This window comes from Notechis scutatus, chromosome 5 (assembly GCF_049901735.1).
Source record: "Notechis scutatus isolate UNSWTSFEM ecotype Mainland chromosome 5, rNotScu1.2, whole genome shotgun sequence".
In the NCBI taxonomy this organism is placed as follows: domain Eukaryota; kingdom Metazoa; phylum Chordata; class Lepidosauria; order Squamata; family Elapidae; genus Notechis; species Notechis scutatus.
Window position 1 is genome coordinate 52113303 of NC_142013.1, and position 17977 is coordinate 52131279.

The 17977-nt window shown below is 33.6% G+C and overlaps 1 protein-coding gene across 5 annotated transcripts in view; it reads left to right on the forward strand.

The window, feature by feature from the left end:
- ITSN1 (intersectin 1) overlaps positions 1-17977 on the forward strand; it is a 97049-nt gene that overhangs the window by 62080 nt on the left and 16992 nt on the right. For all 5 annotated transcript variants that reach the window (XM_026664196.2, XM_087966735.1, XM_087966736.1 and 2 more), the window contains exons 24-28: positions 206-372; positions 2225-2270; positions 4014-4135; positions 4306-4423; positions 7079-7270. In XM_026664196.2, the coding sequence (XP_026519981.1) occupies positions 206-372; positions 2225-2270; positions 4014-4135; positions 4306-4423; positions 7079-7270 (645 nt within the window). The remainder of the gene's footprint in view (positions 1-205; positions 373-2224; positions 2271-4013; positions 4136-4305; positions 4424-7078; positions 7271-17977) is intronic.

Genomic DNA, 17977 nt, shown 5'->3' on the forward strand with positions numbered 1-17977 from the left:
ATGCTAAGAGAAAATGCAGGGAAAGTAATCCCTCTGAAATTGTTTTTATTCTAAAACCTTCCTGTAGTAAATTTGTGACGACTAAAAATCCAATTTAAGAGAAAATCTAAGATCAGAAATTAGTGTATGTCACATTGCATGAAACTAATCTGCAAATTAATTAGTTATAAGCATTTTCTCACTTCCAAATCATTTTGCTTTTTAGAATATATTGCTATGTATACATATGAGAGCTCTGAACAAGGAGATTTAACATTTCAGCAGGGAGATTTAATTCTTGTGACCAAGAAAGATGGTGATTGGTGGACAGGAATGCTGGGTGAAAAATCTGGAGTATTTCCATGTAACTATGTTAGACTCAAAGACTCTGAGGTAAAATTCATACATGTATATTTATTAGAAATAATTTTGCTATGTGACTGAATATTTCAAATATGATTGATGATTACAAGTTCTTGAATTAAATAAGGATGGGGTAAAGGAAGAAACATAAGATATGTTGAACTAAACTATATCAAAAGTAGTTTTTTTCATTGGCAATATTCTTCAGATTCTGAAGAGTATTTCAGATTCTGGTGAATTACTATATTCTGGAGGATCAGTTATGCTTAAAATATTATTCATCTATATATTGTACATGTATTCTGTTTATTAGCATAAAATAAAATTATATTTGTAAGCATATTAAAGTATACAATTGTGGTCTAAATCATTTTAAATTAACCAGGATTTACTTTTTGGTAATGCATGAACAGTGTTACATTTATTTGAACTAAGCAACTGAAGTTAATATAAAACACTGATTAAGTGATCTTGTCATCTTTTTTTCTTAAGTAACAGTATGGACAATTCTTTATTGCTAATACTTATACAACTTACACAAACTTATTGTGTTTAGATCTTGATCATCATGACTCGGTCTATTTTCTATTTTGAGATATATATATATTTATTAATAGATTTGGTTCTTAAATCACACATCAATTAAGTTCCTTTGTAGCATATATAAATACCAAATGTCTAATTACATTTTAAAATATAATGTATATAGAAATTGAACATTTTATATTAAAATATAATAATTATTTTGACAAGTGAGGTAAATATTTTTCAGTGAAATATTAAACTTGTAGGCCAGTAGAAAGCAATATGTTTTCAAAACTGTCTAAAGGCCAGTTTGAATAGCAAAATCCATATTATACTAAGAAGTGGGTTCCACATGTGCAGAGCTACCAAGAACAATACTGTATTTAATTCTGAATGACAGCTAGAAAGGCTAGTTGCCACTTGGAACAAGATTCCTTGGATGATATTTGTGGGCATTGAGTATCTTGTAGGAGGAGGCACTCTCAGGTATCCTATACCCAAGCCCATTAGGGCTTTAAAAATAGTAAATAATACTTCGGGGAAAGAAATTGGCAGCTAATGCAAAATTTAAGAAGCAGTTAATATGATTTCTATAGTTATTCTGGAGACCAACATGATTGCAGCATTTTGTCTCAAATGAAAACTCTTTAAGTGATATATAGTTACAAGGGCAGAGAAGAATGTTCTGATAGTCCTACCCGAGGGAAAGGCAGTCTATGTCCCAGCTTAAGGCAAGAGGCTGTGTGTAGGAGGTGTCCAACCTTGGCAACTTTTAAGACTTGTGGACTTCAACTCCACAAGTCTGCATGAGTGGCTGGGGAATTCTGGGAGTTGAGGTCCACAAATCTTTAAAATTGCCAATTTGGACACCCCTACTGTATACAGAAGAAAAAACCCTGGCTTCTCACCAAGCTCTCCAACTGTTTTTCTGTTTTTAGCATGGCTCTGTTTTTTTGTATTGAAGTACCCACGCTTCCTCCTCATATGGTGGTGGAGCTTGACTACAGCTTGTCAGGGCAGAGTTGAAATTGGCAGAGAGAGGAGTGCTCAAGGACTCTACTTACTCTCTTCAAAGCCAGATAGAAAGGCTGGCAATTTAACCAACCCCCAAAAGATTTAGATGGCAGGAAAAAAAATCTTCCACCTAGGAGTATAAGAATATCAGCGTTGTCTCACTATTGAGTAGAAGCGAAGTGGTGATGAATCCATCTTTTTAAAAAAATTATGATACAGATTAGTTTATGTAGATTGCTACATTTAGTAAGAAAAAAGAATTAATTGAATAGCCCTTTTTAACCTAACTTTGTTTTGTAAAATATTCTACTGTTGAATTTAAAATTATGCTTATTATTTAAAGGTTCCTGGAACTGCTGGAAAAACAGGAAGCTTAAGCAAGAAACCTGGTAAGCTGTAAACTGTACTCTGAGGAAAATGATGTAGCATTTGTAAAATATTTCTCACACTTCTGTTTTCAAATTATTGTATGAATTGAGATGTTTTAAAGGATATAAGCTGCTAATTTTATTCTGTATTTGAAAAAATAAAAATGGAAATGTTTCAGAATATAATTTTTGCTAAATGAATCATTTTATTAGTATCTTTTTCTGAATCTAAAATCATTTTTTATTTATTTTGAAGATTTTTTAAAAATATAATAGGGATGAGCATTTCAAATTAACCTATTATGCATTTTGGTGAATTTCCAAACATAACAATTTATTTTGTATTTCAACTATTTTATGTATCATTTAAAAATAAAATATTAGGAAATATGTCATAATCCAAATTTTGACTTTTAAAAAACCAATAAAGATTAAATCCGAAAAAAAAGTTTTATTCTGTCTCCGTCCCTCAGTTTTTCTGTCAAATTTTTGTACCAGGCAAAGTGGGGTTAAATTTCATTGTTATATATAATTTTGTTAACTGCTATGTACTGTCAGACTGCAAAGAAAGGAGGGAATTGCTTTGTAATCCAACTCGAGCTTTGCAAAATAAAATGCAGTAATCAATGTGAAATTGCAATATATTAATTTTGGGGGAGAGGTGTATGTTTAGGATTCAGTATTACAGCTATAGTAACTCTTGTTGTTTTGCCATTTTCTGATTGATTCTTAAGCTTCAGTTCAGTATTCTCTCCCACCCCATACAATTAGATATTGTACTTTATAAAAAAAATATTTATTAGCATTAGCAAAAATCTTACAATCTTATAATATTTAAAATACTACCTTCTTTGGAAAAATTAGCATAATTTAACAAGGGAGGGAATTAGGAAATTGCTCTTTTTTATTTCTTCATTCATTAAATTTATATGGCTGTCCATTTCATATAAGTGGTTGTGGGAGGCTAACAACAGTACAAAAATCCAGAAAAAAATAAGAAAAAACACAAAATAAATAAACAGTTGGAAACCAAGATAACAAAAACAGCAAGAAAACAACCATCAATACATGTATTTCAATAAACCTAATTTATAGGTCCAGCAGATGCCCTGACCCCTTATATTCTTTTGCAGTGTAGTTGGGATTGGCTTCAGGGGTCACAAAAATGAGGCTTGGAATTATTTAATACCATAAGCCATTTGTAGGCAACCTGAAGGCTTTGTGCAGCATCCAGAAGGATGTGGTGCATCTATCATGTGCCTAAACAAAGTAAAAGGAGTTAGGATCAAGGTTTCTCCCTTTGCAACCACTAGGAAATCCTGCAGCTCGCTCTTTTGTCTAGGAAAAGGAGGTCAGTAACATTGCCATTCTGCTAGTAATAAGCAAAGAGGCAATGGATTGTTTTGGTTTAGTTCTGTAGAAGAAAGTAATTATTTATAATAAATTTGGTCCTGTATAATAGATATGCATATTGTATATACATGCTCATGCCTGGATGCCCACCGTGAATGCCTTAACTCGTCTTTGGGGCAACTCATAAGTGATATAATAATTTCATGGCTTATATTTTCTTATTTTGTTCTATTTTCTCCCAATATTATGTTATAAAAAGTGTGTGTGTGTTTGTATTACAATTAATATATATTGATGATGTAAAATGGGCTGTCTCTTGGGATAATTGGAAGTACAATAGATGTGTGGGTAATTGAAGTCAAAGTATAACTTTCAGATTAATGAAAATATTTTTTTTTAATATTTGAACAGAAATAGCTCAAGTCATTGCCTCATACACAGCAACAGGCCCTGAACAGCTTACTCTTGCTCCTGGTCAGCTAATACTTATAAGGAAGAAGAATCCTGGGGGATGGTGGGAAGGAGAACTCCAAGTAAGTGACTGGTTTTGCTTTAGAATGTTGCATATATAAAAATATTAACTTGTATTTAAAGTTCATTTATTATACCCATAAGTAACACAAACCATGTTTAGTTTTGCTTATGGTAGGTACGTATGTATTCCTGATTTGCTGAAAATAAGTTGATATTCCTTTCTCATTAGGCTCGTGGGAAAAAACGGCAAATAGGATGGTTTCCTGCTAATTATGTGAAACTCTTAAGCCCCGGTACTAGTAAAACCACACCAACTGAGCCCCCTAAATCAACAGCATTACCTTCAGGTAAGCAATATTGTTGAATCGAATTATACAAAGAATTCCCTCTTTTAGGAAAACTTTAATTCAAAGTTTCAAAGATGATTTCATACTGTTCCATTAATTTTTCTTTTAAAAAGCCAAATACATTTCAGATGCATTGTTCGAGTGAGTTACTGGCGAGTCTTTGACAAATCCACTGTCTTTTTGAGTGACTATTTTATTAAATCTAAAATATTGTTCGCAGAGCTCCTTTCTGGGTATAACTTGCACATAAAATAAATAGGAGTGGTCAAATTGTCTTCTGTATAATATTATCCATCATTATTGAACGTTTTGTCAAATATGTTCTTGAACATAGTTTAAATATGCATGCAGATATCAGAAAGCAGCCAGAGGTCATAAGGGCTTCGAATCAGGGTAGTTTCCTTCACTTCAAATGCAAATGACCAATTTCAGACAAATTTTAAAAAATTAAAAACTCATGTTCAAACCTAAACTTGCCAAAATGGAAATTGAAAGGATTCATATTGTGGAGTACTAAATTATATCAAGAATTTCCAAGATCTCCAAATGGCTAAAGAGACAAATAGACAAAACATTTTTCCCGGTGCTTCAGAGCATTCTCTTCATAACATCTATCCCCTAGAGTTAAAATACCTACTTTCCCACATTCTTTAATAAGAATGTATATTACACTTTTTAAAGAGAATCTGCCATTGTATATCGTAATCCCATGCCATCAAGCTAGTTCTCCTTTGGCAATTTTGCATCTTTATCAAAATAACCAGCTCATTCCTGCTTTCAGTGACCAGAAGCAAAAAATTTATGCTTCACAGCAGTATTCCACCTAAGGATTTTTTTCAGATAATATTACATTGACTAAACAAGTATCAGTCAAGGGAAGTAATTGTATTTAGTCAGGCAATCATTCAGAAACACTTTGGTTGTTCATTTCCCTATAAAGTCAAGCTCATAAAGTTCTCATACAAATTTCAAACAGAAACATTCCAAAAAGGGTCATTGAGAGTCTGGTAATGCAAAAAACTGATATATGGAAATGGAGTTTACCAGCCATCTATACACAAGCACACGTACATACACTAAGAATACCACACATACCTGAATGGAAAAATATATCATTTATTTGTACACCCAGTAATTGCTAAAATAAGAGGCACTTGTTGCCTGCCAAACTATAGTTTTCCTTAGATATTAAGACTTGCCCATTGGAAAATCATTTTCTATTCTGATCCAACATATCTCTAATTAGCTACATGGAAATTGACAACCACTTTGGAAGTTGGAAAAAATATTTTAACTCTTAATACAATCAGCTGTTACATCTAAGATATTGCTCGGCACATGGAATAAATAGATGTGGAATAAGTGTTCCTTGTAGTACTTTTCAACTGATTGTATTTTTAAAAAATCAAGAAACAGGTCTCAAAAGCCTCTCTGAAGTTGGACTTTAAGCCAATCCTTTTTAAAAATAGAACAATCCACTTTTCCTCTGTCCAGTCTAAATGGAATTCTATCAGCTCTTCTGCTCATTAGAGATTCTTCAGGGTATTTACCAGCAGGACTCATTAACTATTCTGCAAAAATAAGTTGACTTTCCAGAAAGTGGCTTAATACAGAAAACTAAGACTCCTGTCTTAGCAGATGTTAGCTCACATTGTCATAATCTCCTTTGTTGCATTTTTGTTTTCTCCAGCATACTACAGTTCTTAAACTACCTTTCCATTCTCTACAGCATCAGCATAGCAGCTTTGTCTGTGTCTTTTTAATTTCTTCTAAAAGAGGTAAAAAGTGGAGAACAATGAGTGCTCATAAACTGAGGACCATGTGGCAGTGAAGAGAGTTGAATAGAAAGAGAAACTAATAGTTCATCTTCATGTCTGATCCAGTGATCGGAATGGGACTGGGTATCATCCTTGAGCTGAATAGGCTTTTGTCTCCAAAGTTTGGCATTGTGGTGGCACAGGACTTTTGCAGGTCCATATTTCTCACCTTTTTTTCTGCCTTTCCAAGATCTGGCAGAATTAGAATGTTCCAGGACAATCAAGCAATGTCAACTCATAAGACCAGGGGCTGCCTTCTCTGATTCTGCAGCTGCCATTTGGAACAGCATCCCCTATTCTCTGAATTCCAGATCAATCAAACCTAATAACATTTAAAAACCCAAAGACCTGGTTCTCCCCTCAGGAACTGGGCTGATTCAAGAGTATGTATGTAGAGCCTTTGTCCACAGCAGGGTGTTTTTGTTGTGTGTTTGCTTTTTTTAAAGTTACTATTTTTAGTGCTTTTGTAAAGCACCTAGAGTTGTTTGTCAGGTAAGCAGCATTAGAAATCAAATAAATACATATGTTCATACAGACGTCCATCTCGCTGGTTTTTAAAGTGTTTTTGAAAATGTAAAAATAAAAGGATAAGGAAAAGTTAGGAAGTTTTATGTAATTAAGTTCAATTTATACTTGGTCTGTGTTATAATCACAACTTACCATGAGTTTGATACCAGAGCTTTGGGAAGTGAGAATTCTGAATGAGACTGCTGATTTGTGTGCAAGTTATATTATGAGTTTAGGCCTGTGAGTGATGTAGGTAGTGATATGTCCCTTGTACATAATGTTTTTCTTTTATGAAAATACCTAGCCTTATTAATTATGTATTGTTTTACAGTGTGCCAAGTGATTGGTATGTATGACTACATTGCACAAAACGATGATGAACTAGCATTCAACAAAGGCCAGATCATTAATGTCCTTAATAAAGAAGACCCTGATTGGTGGAAAGGAGAAGTGAATGGGCATGTGGGTCTCTTCCCATCCAACTATGTGAAATTAACAACTGATATGGATCCAAGCCAGCAATGTGAGTGATTCTTTTCTCAATAGTTGCTTAAGATAGTATTTAAAAAGAAACATGCAGCATTGCTATAACTCTGCTGTGTTTTGCAGAATGTGGAGCTTGGCTGTGCTATATATTTGCCTAACTCTCTTTGAAGACCTTCTATATTGCAAGCCTAAATTTGTGTTGGTTTTGAGTTCCATTTCCCTTGTAGCATGATACCTTTATCATTTTGCACCATGCTGTTTACATGCCTGGCTCATTTTCCTAGCTTGAATTTTGCTCATTGTTTTGTTTTGCTTATGTGTTGTTTTCCTCCTTTTTCTAGGAATCATATGTTGTCCATCCCCCACTCAGGCTTGAAAGTCCTCAAAGAGACCCACTATCCCATATCACTGTCCAGAGGGATGATGGGAGATGCAGCCTTGATCATGTGACTTCCAGCATGATCATCTACTGCCTTCTGAGTAGAAGAACACACTGCAGAGCAGTTTACCTCATTTTACATTAGTTGCATGTAATCGCAATGTTTTTAACTTAATATCTAAGATATAGAAGCAAAATTACAAAAAAGAGTCAAAAACACAGGATAGTGGGTCCTTTTGTGGCTTTCATAGTTACCCACCTATTTCTCACCTTGGCATAGGTGCTTTCAAGGGTATCAATATTTTAAAATGCCTATTTTCGCCTTTTAAAAAAGCATTTTTGTCATTGCAATTTTGTCATTGCAAAAAGACCCACTATCAAGGAATGCTGCATGTATTATTAAAATTGTTCCAAATGTCCATAAATCTGAGACTTGTATTTTTTTGTTTTGTTTTGTTTTTCACTTGTCCAGTGTACCTGGTGTCTGTCTTTTTCCTTTTTATGTACTACTAAAAGAACAGGATTTAGTTTGGTTTAAAGAAAACTAAAATGTGCTCAATTAAAAGTTCAGCTTAAGGTATTTGTACCTTGTATTGTGATATGTTTGGTGTTCTTTTAGTGTCTCTGTGAGTGTGTGTGTATAAATACATCATGGACAAGAAGTTAATTTCCTTCCATGTGCAAGAAAGGATATAAGTGTATAATACAATTATTCCCATTACCTTATATTTTGCACATTTATTTGTAACTACACATAATAAGCACCTTTTTGTTCTGTGTCTCAGATTTCTTTGGTGTTTTTTTTTTTGCCTTTTTATATAAAAATAAAAGAATATAGCATTTATCTATTTCTTGAGAATTAACATGCATTTTCAAGTTGAAGTTTTATCATCACTGTAATTTAATAACTATGGAACAGACCCTTTAAGCAAGTATCTTATTTTGACAAAAGAATGTATAGAAATACCTTCCTGCAATTAATTTCCAATGTTTACATTTTTTTTAAACTAGACTGTGGAATTTATACAAGTAACATTACGTGGAGCTTACAGTTAAATTTTATGTAGATGTGTTGTAGCCTAAGCTATGTTTGTCTTTTAAATATTAGTTATAAGCTCTCAATTAAATATCTGGTGCAGCCAGCACATAGGAAGAAAAGCCCTATGCCTGAAGCACAATATAGCAACTTTACTAATAACCTTAACTTTTTCCGTTTGTTTATGTATTTTATCTAAATTTTCTGCTGGCAATGTTGTAATTCCTTATGTCCATTCACATGGTGCAAAGAACAAGAGAAGCTCCTTATACACTTGCACTTCAGTATTTTCATTGGTATGAATGTAAAATATATAAATATATAAAACCTGCAGCTTTAACAATTGTAATAAACAGTCTTTACAATTAGTTACATGTATAGATAATTAAATTCTTCCTATAAAAGCTAGACTAAATGTCTCTGTGTTCTTGTTCCTGCGTATCTATTATCTTAGTGACACTAATCTCAAAGGAATACCCCATATTTTGGTTACAGTATCAAAGGCCATCAGCGGTGGCTTGTTTTAATTTCCAAGTACAGCTGGTTCAGCCTGCATCCAAAGTGTCAGCATTGCTAGAATGCCAAAATGGCCAATACTAACTTTCCATCTCAGGTTCCAGTTTTTATCCAATTAAAACTTAAGACTATTTTTTCTTGAGACAGCATTCTCCAAGAGTATGTTTCTCAAAAGCTGCTACATACTTTAAAAAGATCTCTTTATCTCTGTATGGAACAACTGTTTCTTCATTTCCTATCAACTATGTAACCAGCTTTTGTATTTGTTGCAATATAAATTAAGCTTATTTAATTAATCTACTGATTAGAGGCAATTCCAGAATGCCCTCAATGAGAGGGTTGTTTTTTTTAAAAAAAAAGCACACGATCTAACTACAGTAGTGAAGTGAATTTAAAGACAAGCCCAATTATTGCTAGGATGTTCTCTAAGGGTAGGATATCAATGTGGGAATTTCTAGTGGGAAAGCAATGAACTCTGAATTTACCCTATTTTTATTTTATTCATTTGAATATATTATTGTCATCATTGCAATTGCATTATTACTGTTGCCATCAATGAGGACCTAAGAAATTGGAATATTCCATGTGGGCGATTAATTTCTTGAAGCATAGCAATTTAATCCACTATTGTGGACTAAAAGAATCTCACTACTAAGTTAGGGCCATTTTCCAAGTGCCCCATGTATCTGTATTTTGTTCTATGGTGAAACATTCAGTTATTTTCACAGTCAACATGCTAAGATTCTTTTGTGCATTTTAGAGGGCTTTTGTCTTTATACACTCATTCCTTAGGAATTTAGTAAGAGTCATTGATTTGTGGGTTAGGGAACGTAATTTAGAGCCTGCTAAACCATGAATGTACTAGATATTCAGGCATCTCAAGATACCATTCCTCAGCTCATACATACTGCACATTTATTGACCAATCTCCAATATCCCCTTTGGGGGAAGGGTTGTGGAAAAAGTGGTTTGGCTCAAGAGAGGTCCAAAGGAAACAGATTATCTGGTTCCTTGCATGGAGACAGCATTAATACATGCCTTATAGTATGAATGGGGTAGCAGCAATTCACCTCTCAGAGGCTTTTAATACCTTTGACCATTATAACAGACCTGCTGCTCTTTGGAGCACCCCCCCCTTTGGGATCCAATAGGCTCCTCGTTTTCCAAAGAGCTTTGACAACCTGGCTTTTCTCAAAAGCACCGAAGTAGTAGGAGACTACACCTCATTAAAGTTATTTCTGGATTTGGGGCATGTGTTGTTTTTGGGAGGCACTGGGAGTTCATGCTTTTTACTGTATTATTGTTTACAAGCTGCCCAGGGTTATGGTGCACAAGAGGGACGGTAACATAAACAATTTAAATAAATAAATGATACGATCAAAGTGGGTGGGTGACTTTAATGGTATTGGGAGATAGATGAAGAAATACAGCCGAGGGAATGGTCAGATCAAAAGCAACTTAGCCCCCACAAGGAATGTGGATGGGGGTAAGAGGCTCAGAAGAGACCCTCCCAAGTTTCCTGGGCTGTAAAAGGGATGGAGAGGGAGAACTGTACTTTTAGTCTTGCAAGATTGATGTCAGCTTTGCAAGGTAGGCCAGACAGGAAACACGGCCAGATGGCCCATTATACTTTATAGTAGAGTTATATTAACAGAATCTTGCAAGTCTGAAAGTACATTGAGCCAGATGAATATCTTCAAGACCTTATGACTTTTCAGCAAAGGCAGAATGGGTTAGGAGCTGACCAGGTTGCTATTTTACAAAGGAAATTTCAAGCAAATGATAACAAATCTAAGAACCGAAATATGATTGTTCATGCATTTTTGCATTGGAAGACGATACATTATATTGGGGGGAATTTACTTCTGATAAATTACATTATTTTATATATCCTGCATAGTTTTTAGTCAGAAAAAACTTCAATAGAAATCTTTTTAATGTCTTCCAGAAAGAATACTGTAGAATTTAAGGGATCAAGAAATCTTCTATGGGGTGACGTAACTTCTGATTTATATGATAATAAAAAAATACAATAAATGATATTTTTATCAATATAATTAACCATTTTAAAACACTAATACAGAAATAGATCTTATGGATCCTGAGAATTTCTCTCCCAGTATATTTCATTTCACTTACAATAAACCCATCCGATACAATTAAGACTAAAAGAGGATAATATTTATAAACCTATAAAAGAAATAAATGAAAATGAATAACTAACAAGACTTGAAGAGATATTTCTGTTTGGATTTCTGTGTTACATTTTTGATCAATAACTCAAGCATGTTATGTTTAGAAGCAGTTTCCTCACCTTCAATATCTTTACATTTGAATGGAGGAATTTTCATTATTTTATTAAAATATATTGGGCCTGATCAGAATGTGATTAGGTAATACGGGATATTACTATTACCATCTCTTTGTTGGATTCTTGACTAGCAAGATGGAGGAATTAGAAGAATTCACTAGCCAGTTGCCTTCTAACAAAGCACATTGTGAAAATGGCATACTTGCAAATATTACTGCATTGCAGTTCTCATCTAAAATTGGCGTATTCGCTAGGGCGATAAAATTAACATCCAAAAAAGTCACAAGATTAATATTCCTTTGTATTAAGAATGAATATTTTCTGCTCACATTATTCATACAAATCAAAAGAGGATGTGAACTATTAATCCACAAAGTCATAAAATGAAAACAATGGTGAGTTTGTGACTTTTCTATACAGAATTCAGAAGTAATCACTGAATCATACATAACTCTTACTCTACAAAGATACCACTACGAATAGGGAAGAGATGGTGCTGAATGTTAGAAATGGAGGACTGTCAAGAAATGATTAGAAGGCATATAGCACTTTGTGAAGCTATAATTTAAAGGAACTGAATCTGATTAGCTTTAAGGAGTTATTAAAATTACTCTTGTGAAATAATGGGAAGTACACAAAGTTTTTATTCAAATCAAATCTTCATTACAGTCATAGACCAACATAGGATTTAATATATGGATTTCATATTAGCATGAAAAAACATTCAGGCAGCAATTTTTTTAAAATGCAGATAAATTCTCATATAACTTAAAATATCAAAATATGACCATATAATGCAAATGGAAATTATGTTTAATAAAATGGGATGAGAATCAAGGAAACCTACAAGGAAGCCAAAAAGAAGATGATTTATTTACTATAAACAAGGTTATGACAGCTCTGGTAACTTGCAACCCAAAGGAGGCCAGAAGAAGATGATGTTTGGAGTTGAAATTCTGCAAATGCTGACAGAATATAGTTAAGCAACAAGTTAGAAGCCAGGAGACTGTTAGTCCCACTCTAAGAATAAAAGGTAGTGGGTGACTTTGGGCCAGTCGCTTTTTCTCACTCTAACTCATCTCACAGGATTGTTATGAAGAAAATAGGAGGAGAAAGGAGAATTAGACATATTATGAGCCATGGTGGTGCAGTGGTTAGAGTGCAGTACTTCTGCTGACTGACTGCAATTTGGCAGTTCATATCTCGCCAGGCTCAAAGTTGGCTCAGCCTTCCATTCTTCCAAGGTGGGTACATTGAGGACCCAAATTCTTGGGAATAATATTTTGACTCTGTAAACTGCTTAGGGCTGTAAAGTGGTATATAAATCTAAGTGCTATTGCTAAGTGTTATATTTGCTGCCTTGAGTTATTTACAAAAATAGTAAGACAGGGTTTTTAAAAATTACGCATATAGAGGTCTCTGGCATTCACATTTTACTCTTCAGTTTCTTTTGCCATGGTTCCTGTTTAGAACTTAACATTTGTGTCCTATCAATATTAGCTTTAGAGGCTTCCAGTTTGAGCTTCTTCAGCGGCAGACCGAAACCTCGTCTCTGCGAGGCTTTGATCCATGCTCGCCGCTGGAGCGCCCCGAGCCAGCTGGTTTCAGGGCTAAGCCACCCCGTAGAGGTGGTGAAGAGGGGGGAGACTGCCTGCAGGGTTGAGGAGAGCTGCATCTCTCCTCCCCAGCCGGCCATTACTCCCTTTCCCGAAGGCAGTTGCAGCGGTGGTCAGAAATGGCCACCACAAAGAAGAACTCGACCGGAAAAGAATGTGCAGGAGGAAGATAAGAAGAGAAAGTTTTGGTTGACCGGGTCAAACAGCAAAAGCAACAAATAAGGTACCCTGGAATTGAAACTATTAAAAAACAATAACATTGTTCCCTAAGAAGATTTTTAAGCTGCGAAGGAGAGAGAAAAGGGAAAAGATTTGGTTTTCTCCTTTTCCTATACTGACAGCTAAGAGACTTAAGCAAGAAATTGGGAAAAAATCCACTTTGACATCAATAGGCATTTAATGCTGAAAATAAAAAGTCAAAGGGATAATATAGATTTCTGGATAATTAAAAGCTTTTGAAAACAGGAAAGGAGAAAAAAAGAATAAAAGGGCAGGATCTGGAAGGGAGGAGACTGCCTTGAATTAAAAAAGGACTTACAGCAAAATCTCAACAAGACTTCCAAAAGATACATTCTAACTGAAATATCGCAACAAAAACCCCAGGAAGAGAAAGTCGAAAAAGAAATAAGAAGATATAACTCGGGACTATCTGGATTACTTGATGATTTCTGGATTCTTGGTTATTGTTTTGAATGACTAAAATCAATTGGGTGGTCGTTTAAAACTGTTTAAAATGGCTTCACTTTTAGAAGAACTGAAAATGGAACTTAAAAAATACAAAGAAGATGCACAGGAAGGGAGAGGTTCTTTTGGCTTCGTATTTCAGTTTTTAGAAATGGAGATTTGGAATTATGAGAAACAACAAGAAATGCCTGCAGAACAAGAAGATTGCGAGAAAGAAGAAGCCATCTTTAATGAATAAGTAATCTTAGATGGGGGGGAGGAAAGGGGGGAAAGAGAATGGAAAGTTTAAGATTGGGAAAAAAAACTCCAAAAAAAAAAGAATGAAAAATAAGTATAAAATCAGAAAGCAACAGAAGAGGGAAATGCAGAAGAGAGAATTAGAACTAGAGAGACAAGGGGGTAAAAAGGGGAGGGAGAAGATGAAAGGGAAAAAAGAAAGGAAAAGAAGTTATAAAGGACAGAAGCAAAATATAGAGAAACAGGGCCTATTTAGAGATAATGGGTGAAAACGTAATGGAAAAAGGGATTCTGCAAAGGTACATAAGATAGTATAGTTATATTAGAAGCAGAAATAATTTTAGAAAATATGAAACAATGTATGATTAAAATGTCTGATAAAATAGCTATCGTAATTCAGTGGAATGCTTGTCAATAAATAAATGTAACAAAAGGTATATTTAATGATTTATAAAACATATGTGAAGAGAAATAAGGGAAAAAATAATTATGGAGATTATATGTGTTTTTAAGGAAGTATGATATTTAATTGAAAAGAAGTGTTAAAGATGTTAAGATTTTAATGATTATTAATGATAGAACTGAACTGGAATGGAATGAGGGTTTATAATTATATATATTTACAATCTTACTTTCTTTTTAAAAGAATATAGTGTGTATTATAAGAATGTACCAAGCAGAATTTGATTGGAAGTTATGTATTATGTATTATATTGAAGGTCATAAACTTAAGGTATATATTGAAGTTTAAATAAGAGTTGAATGGATGTAATTAAAAGATATAAAGGTGTCATACTCCAATTAGTAACTACAGGAGAAAATTTGTTTAAAGAGAAAAGATAATATGAAATTGAAACAGACAAAAGTATAAATATAATGATTTGAATTGAGATGAGATAATCAAAATAAAATTGAGAAAATTAAAAGAGGGGAAAAACTATATAGAAAATGTAAAATAGTATAAGATATGGAATAGAATACAAAAAGGAGCATGAAATTGAGTTTTGTGTCTGTATAAAGAAGTTCAACCCGGGACCATGCTATTTTCAAAAAAGATGTTTTACTTGTATTTTGTATGTGTGAAAACCCAAATAAAATTTTATTTAAAAAAAAAATAGCTTTAGAGTATATATCTAAGAATAACAGAAAACTGAAAAAAATAGCAAGAAACTGTATCATAATTTCATGTTAATGTAAAGGTGAATGTTCCTTTCAAAGTCATTCTGTAGGATTACCATTCCACAGACAAATTACGATATTTTATAACTTAAATTTGATACCTAATTTTGTAATAGTTGATGGACGACAGAAAATGAAACTATTGTATACAATAGATCTATGTCCTGGTAGAGTTGATTTTTTTTTAGAAGAATGGACTCTCATACAGTGAAAAGTGTATCTTTATACCATAAGCCAGGCACAAAAGATTACTAGGATTCTTCAGGGAAGCAACAAAACACAGTTAGTCATGGACTAATGAATCCCATCTGTCATCTATCTGGTTAACTTTTTCTGCTAATAATTGTCATAATTTCCATACCTAAAGGTGTTTTTTTTAAAAATCCTGCTGTATTTATTTTTAACTGCTCTATTTTTTCTTATTTTTTGAGTATAAACTACATATGTACATTATGTACATTACTTCACTGCTGTGTGTAATAAATTGTACTCCTCTAACCAACAAAAACTAAGACGATCTGAATGTTATGGTGAGCACAAAGTGGTTAGGATTAAGGTTAAACTCAAATTACAACCTGGAACCTCATCCTGCAGTGAGAAGAAACTAAGGCAGTGTGTGAAAAATGAAACAAAAAAGGATGATAGTTCCCAAAAAAATCAAAGGGACTAATGCAAGCCACTTTCATTACACTGTAGCTACATTCACTACATTCAGTGATGTCAGGCTGGTAATGAAGCATTTCAGCTGGATTGAAAAATTACAAACCTGGGTAGATTATTAGCTGCTGTGTATCAAACACCAGCTTTCTAAGGTCTACAGCAAAAAGAAACGTTGCCTGGAGGAAGATTTCCAGACACTTTCAATTTGCTAGAGCCTTATGATGCTAAAGAATGAATAGTATTCCGTTTTTACATGTTGCCTCCTTTTCTTTTAATATCCAAGGCTAGTTACTGTTAAGCTAAATAATTGGACTCATACCGTGGGAAAGATGTATTGGTTCATTGCCTAATGTGATATTTCTTCAGTTTTTAATTTATTTATTAGCAGTGCTTCTCAGCATTTTACTATCAAGGAAGCCAGTGTTGCTTCTTAAAAAATCTATGTTGCTGGTTAAAAATAAAAAAGAAGCAGTTCTAAAAGCAACACCAAAAATTGGAAGCTATAAAAAGCATATTTTTAGCCATATTTTCCAGGTATATTATTGAACATGGAATAGGTTTGTTATTAAACGATCACAAAATATCATGGTTTTCAACAAATCTTTCTCCAGGGCAATGGGATCTGAAAATGTTGTCCACCACAACTAGAGAATATTAATTAAGTTCACTAATAGAGTGACAATCAATTTGAGCAAACCCTCAAAAACGCAAAACCAACTAAAATGATACATGACACATTAGAGCTCCAAATGGAAGTAAGGTATCTCTGAAAAGCAAAATTACAAAATGCAAAAGAATTCTTAACCATTTCCACTGTTCAACTTAGTCACATATTATTAAGGAATCCAGCAATCTGAGAAAGGCTACTTTAAAATGTAATTAAGCAATATTCTTAATAGATTCCAATATCATTGAGTAAAAGCCTTAATTAATTAATTAAATTTATATGCAGCCCATCTCATTATCAAGCGACCCTGGGTGATTTACAACATTGTAAAAACAAGTACAAAATGTTAAAATATTTAAATATTAAAATAAGCATATTAGAGGTAGGTTCTTTCTCCTAGTCCACTGGCTACCACCAGTATAGAATGATGCCCCCAATAGAGTCTGAGGCCCTTTTCCTGCACCCCATCAATCAGAATTCCTTGAGTGTGGTTTTCTGTGGAATAAGTGAGGTGAGCCAATCCCATTGGGGTGAGATGATTCCTTGGATGGTCTGGACCCATGCCAAACATCTTAAAGGTCATAACCAACATCTTGAATTGGTGTAAATTTTAAAGTTAAAGTTTAAATTGTAACATTCCTTCTTTAGCAATCAGTATAAGTTTGTATTCCACCTCCTGGTAATTGGCTAGTTGTATTTTTTATTTATTTTATTTTATTTTATTTGGTTTTGTCAATTGCTTACAAGATAATAAGTATAAGTAAAAACATAGTTATGAATACATGGATACATATGAGAAAAATAAAAGAAACAATAGGACAGGGACGGTAGGCACGTTGGTGCACTTATGCATTGTCATTATAGTTGTCATTAGTATATTATTTTAATAGTAGATAATGTTGCTTATACTCTTACACACATTAGACAATACCCATTTTTCTAGTTTTGGGCATTTCTTCCAAAAGTTTTATGATTATTATGTTTCTCATTCTTTACATTGGATCTTCAGAAACTGCCTCATACTAAGTCAGACTATTGGTCTACTTAATCAGTAGAAGAAGATTTAAGAGATTCAGAAATAATGGTGGAGTTGTAGGCATTGGGCCTAGGAAACTTTTTCTATATACCCCAGTCAACTATTGACATTTTGTTGACTTGTATGTCAGGTTTTAATGCAGCATTCACTAATTTGGAAGGAAGCTAGACATCCTTCATTTTTTTCCCCTTGGGCTGAGTTTTGGCTTTCAAGAGGCGTATTGGGAGGGAGTTCAGACTTATGAATGAGGTCAGGACACAATTTTGTTTCATTTTATTTATATTTAAAGGTAATTCAAATTAAATCCAATTAATGTTATTTCTATCAAGCCATGAACTTTTGGAGGTCTCTGAAGGCACCCAAGGCTTTTGATAACCACATAAAGCTCTGAGTTTAACTATCAGAGTATAAAAAATATAGATA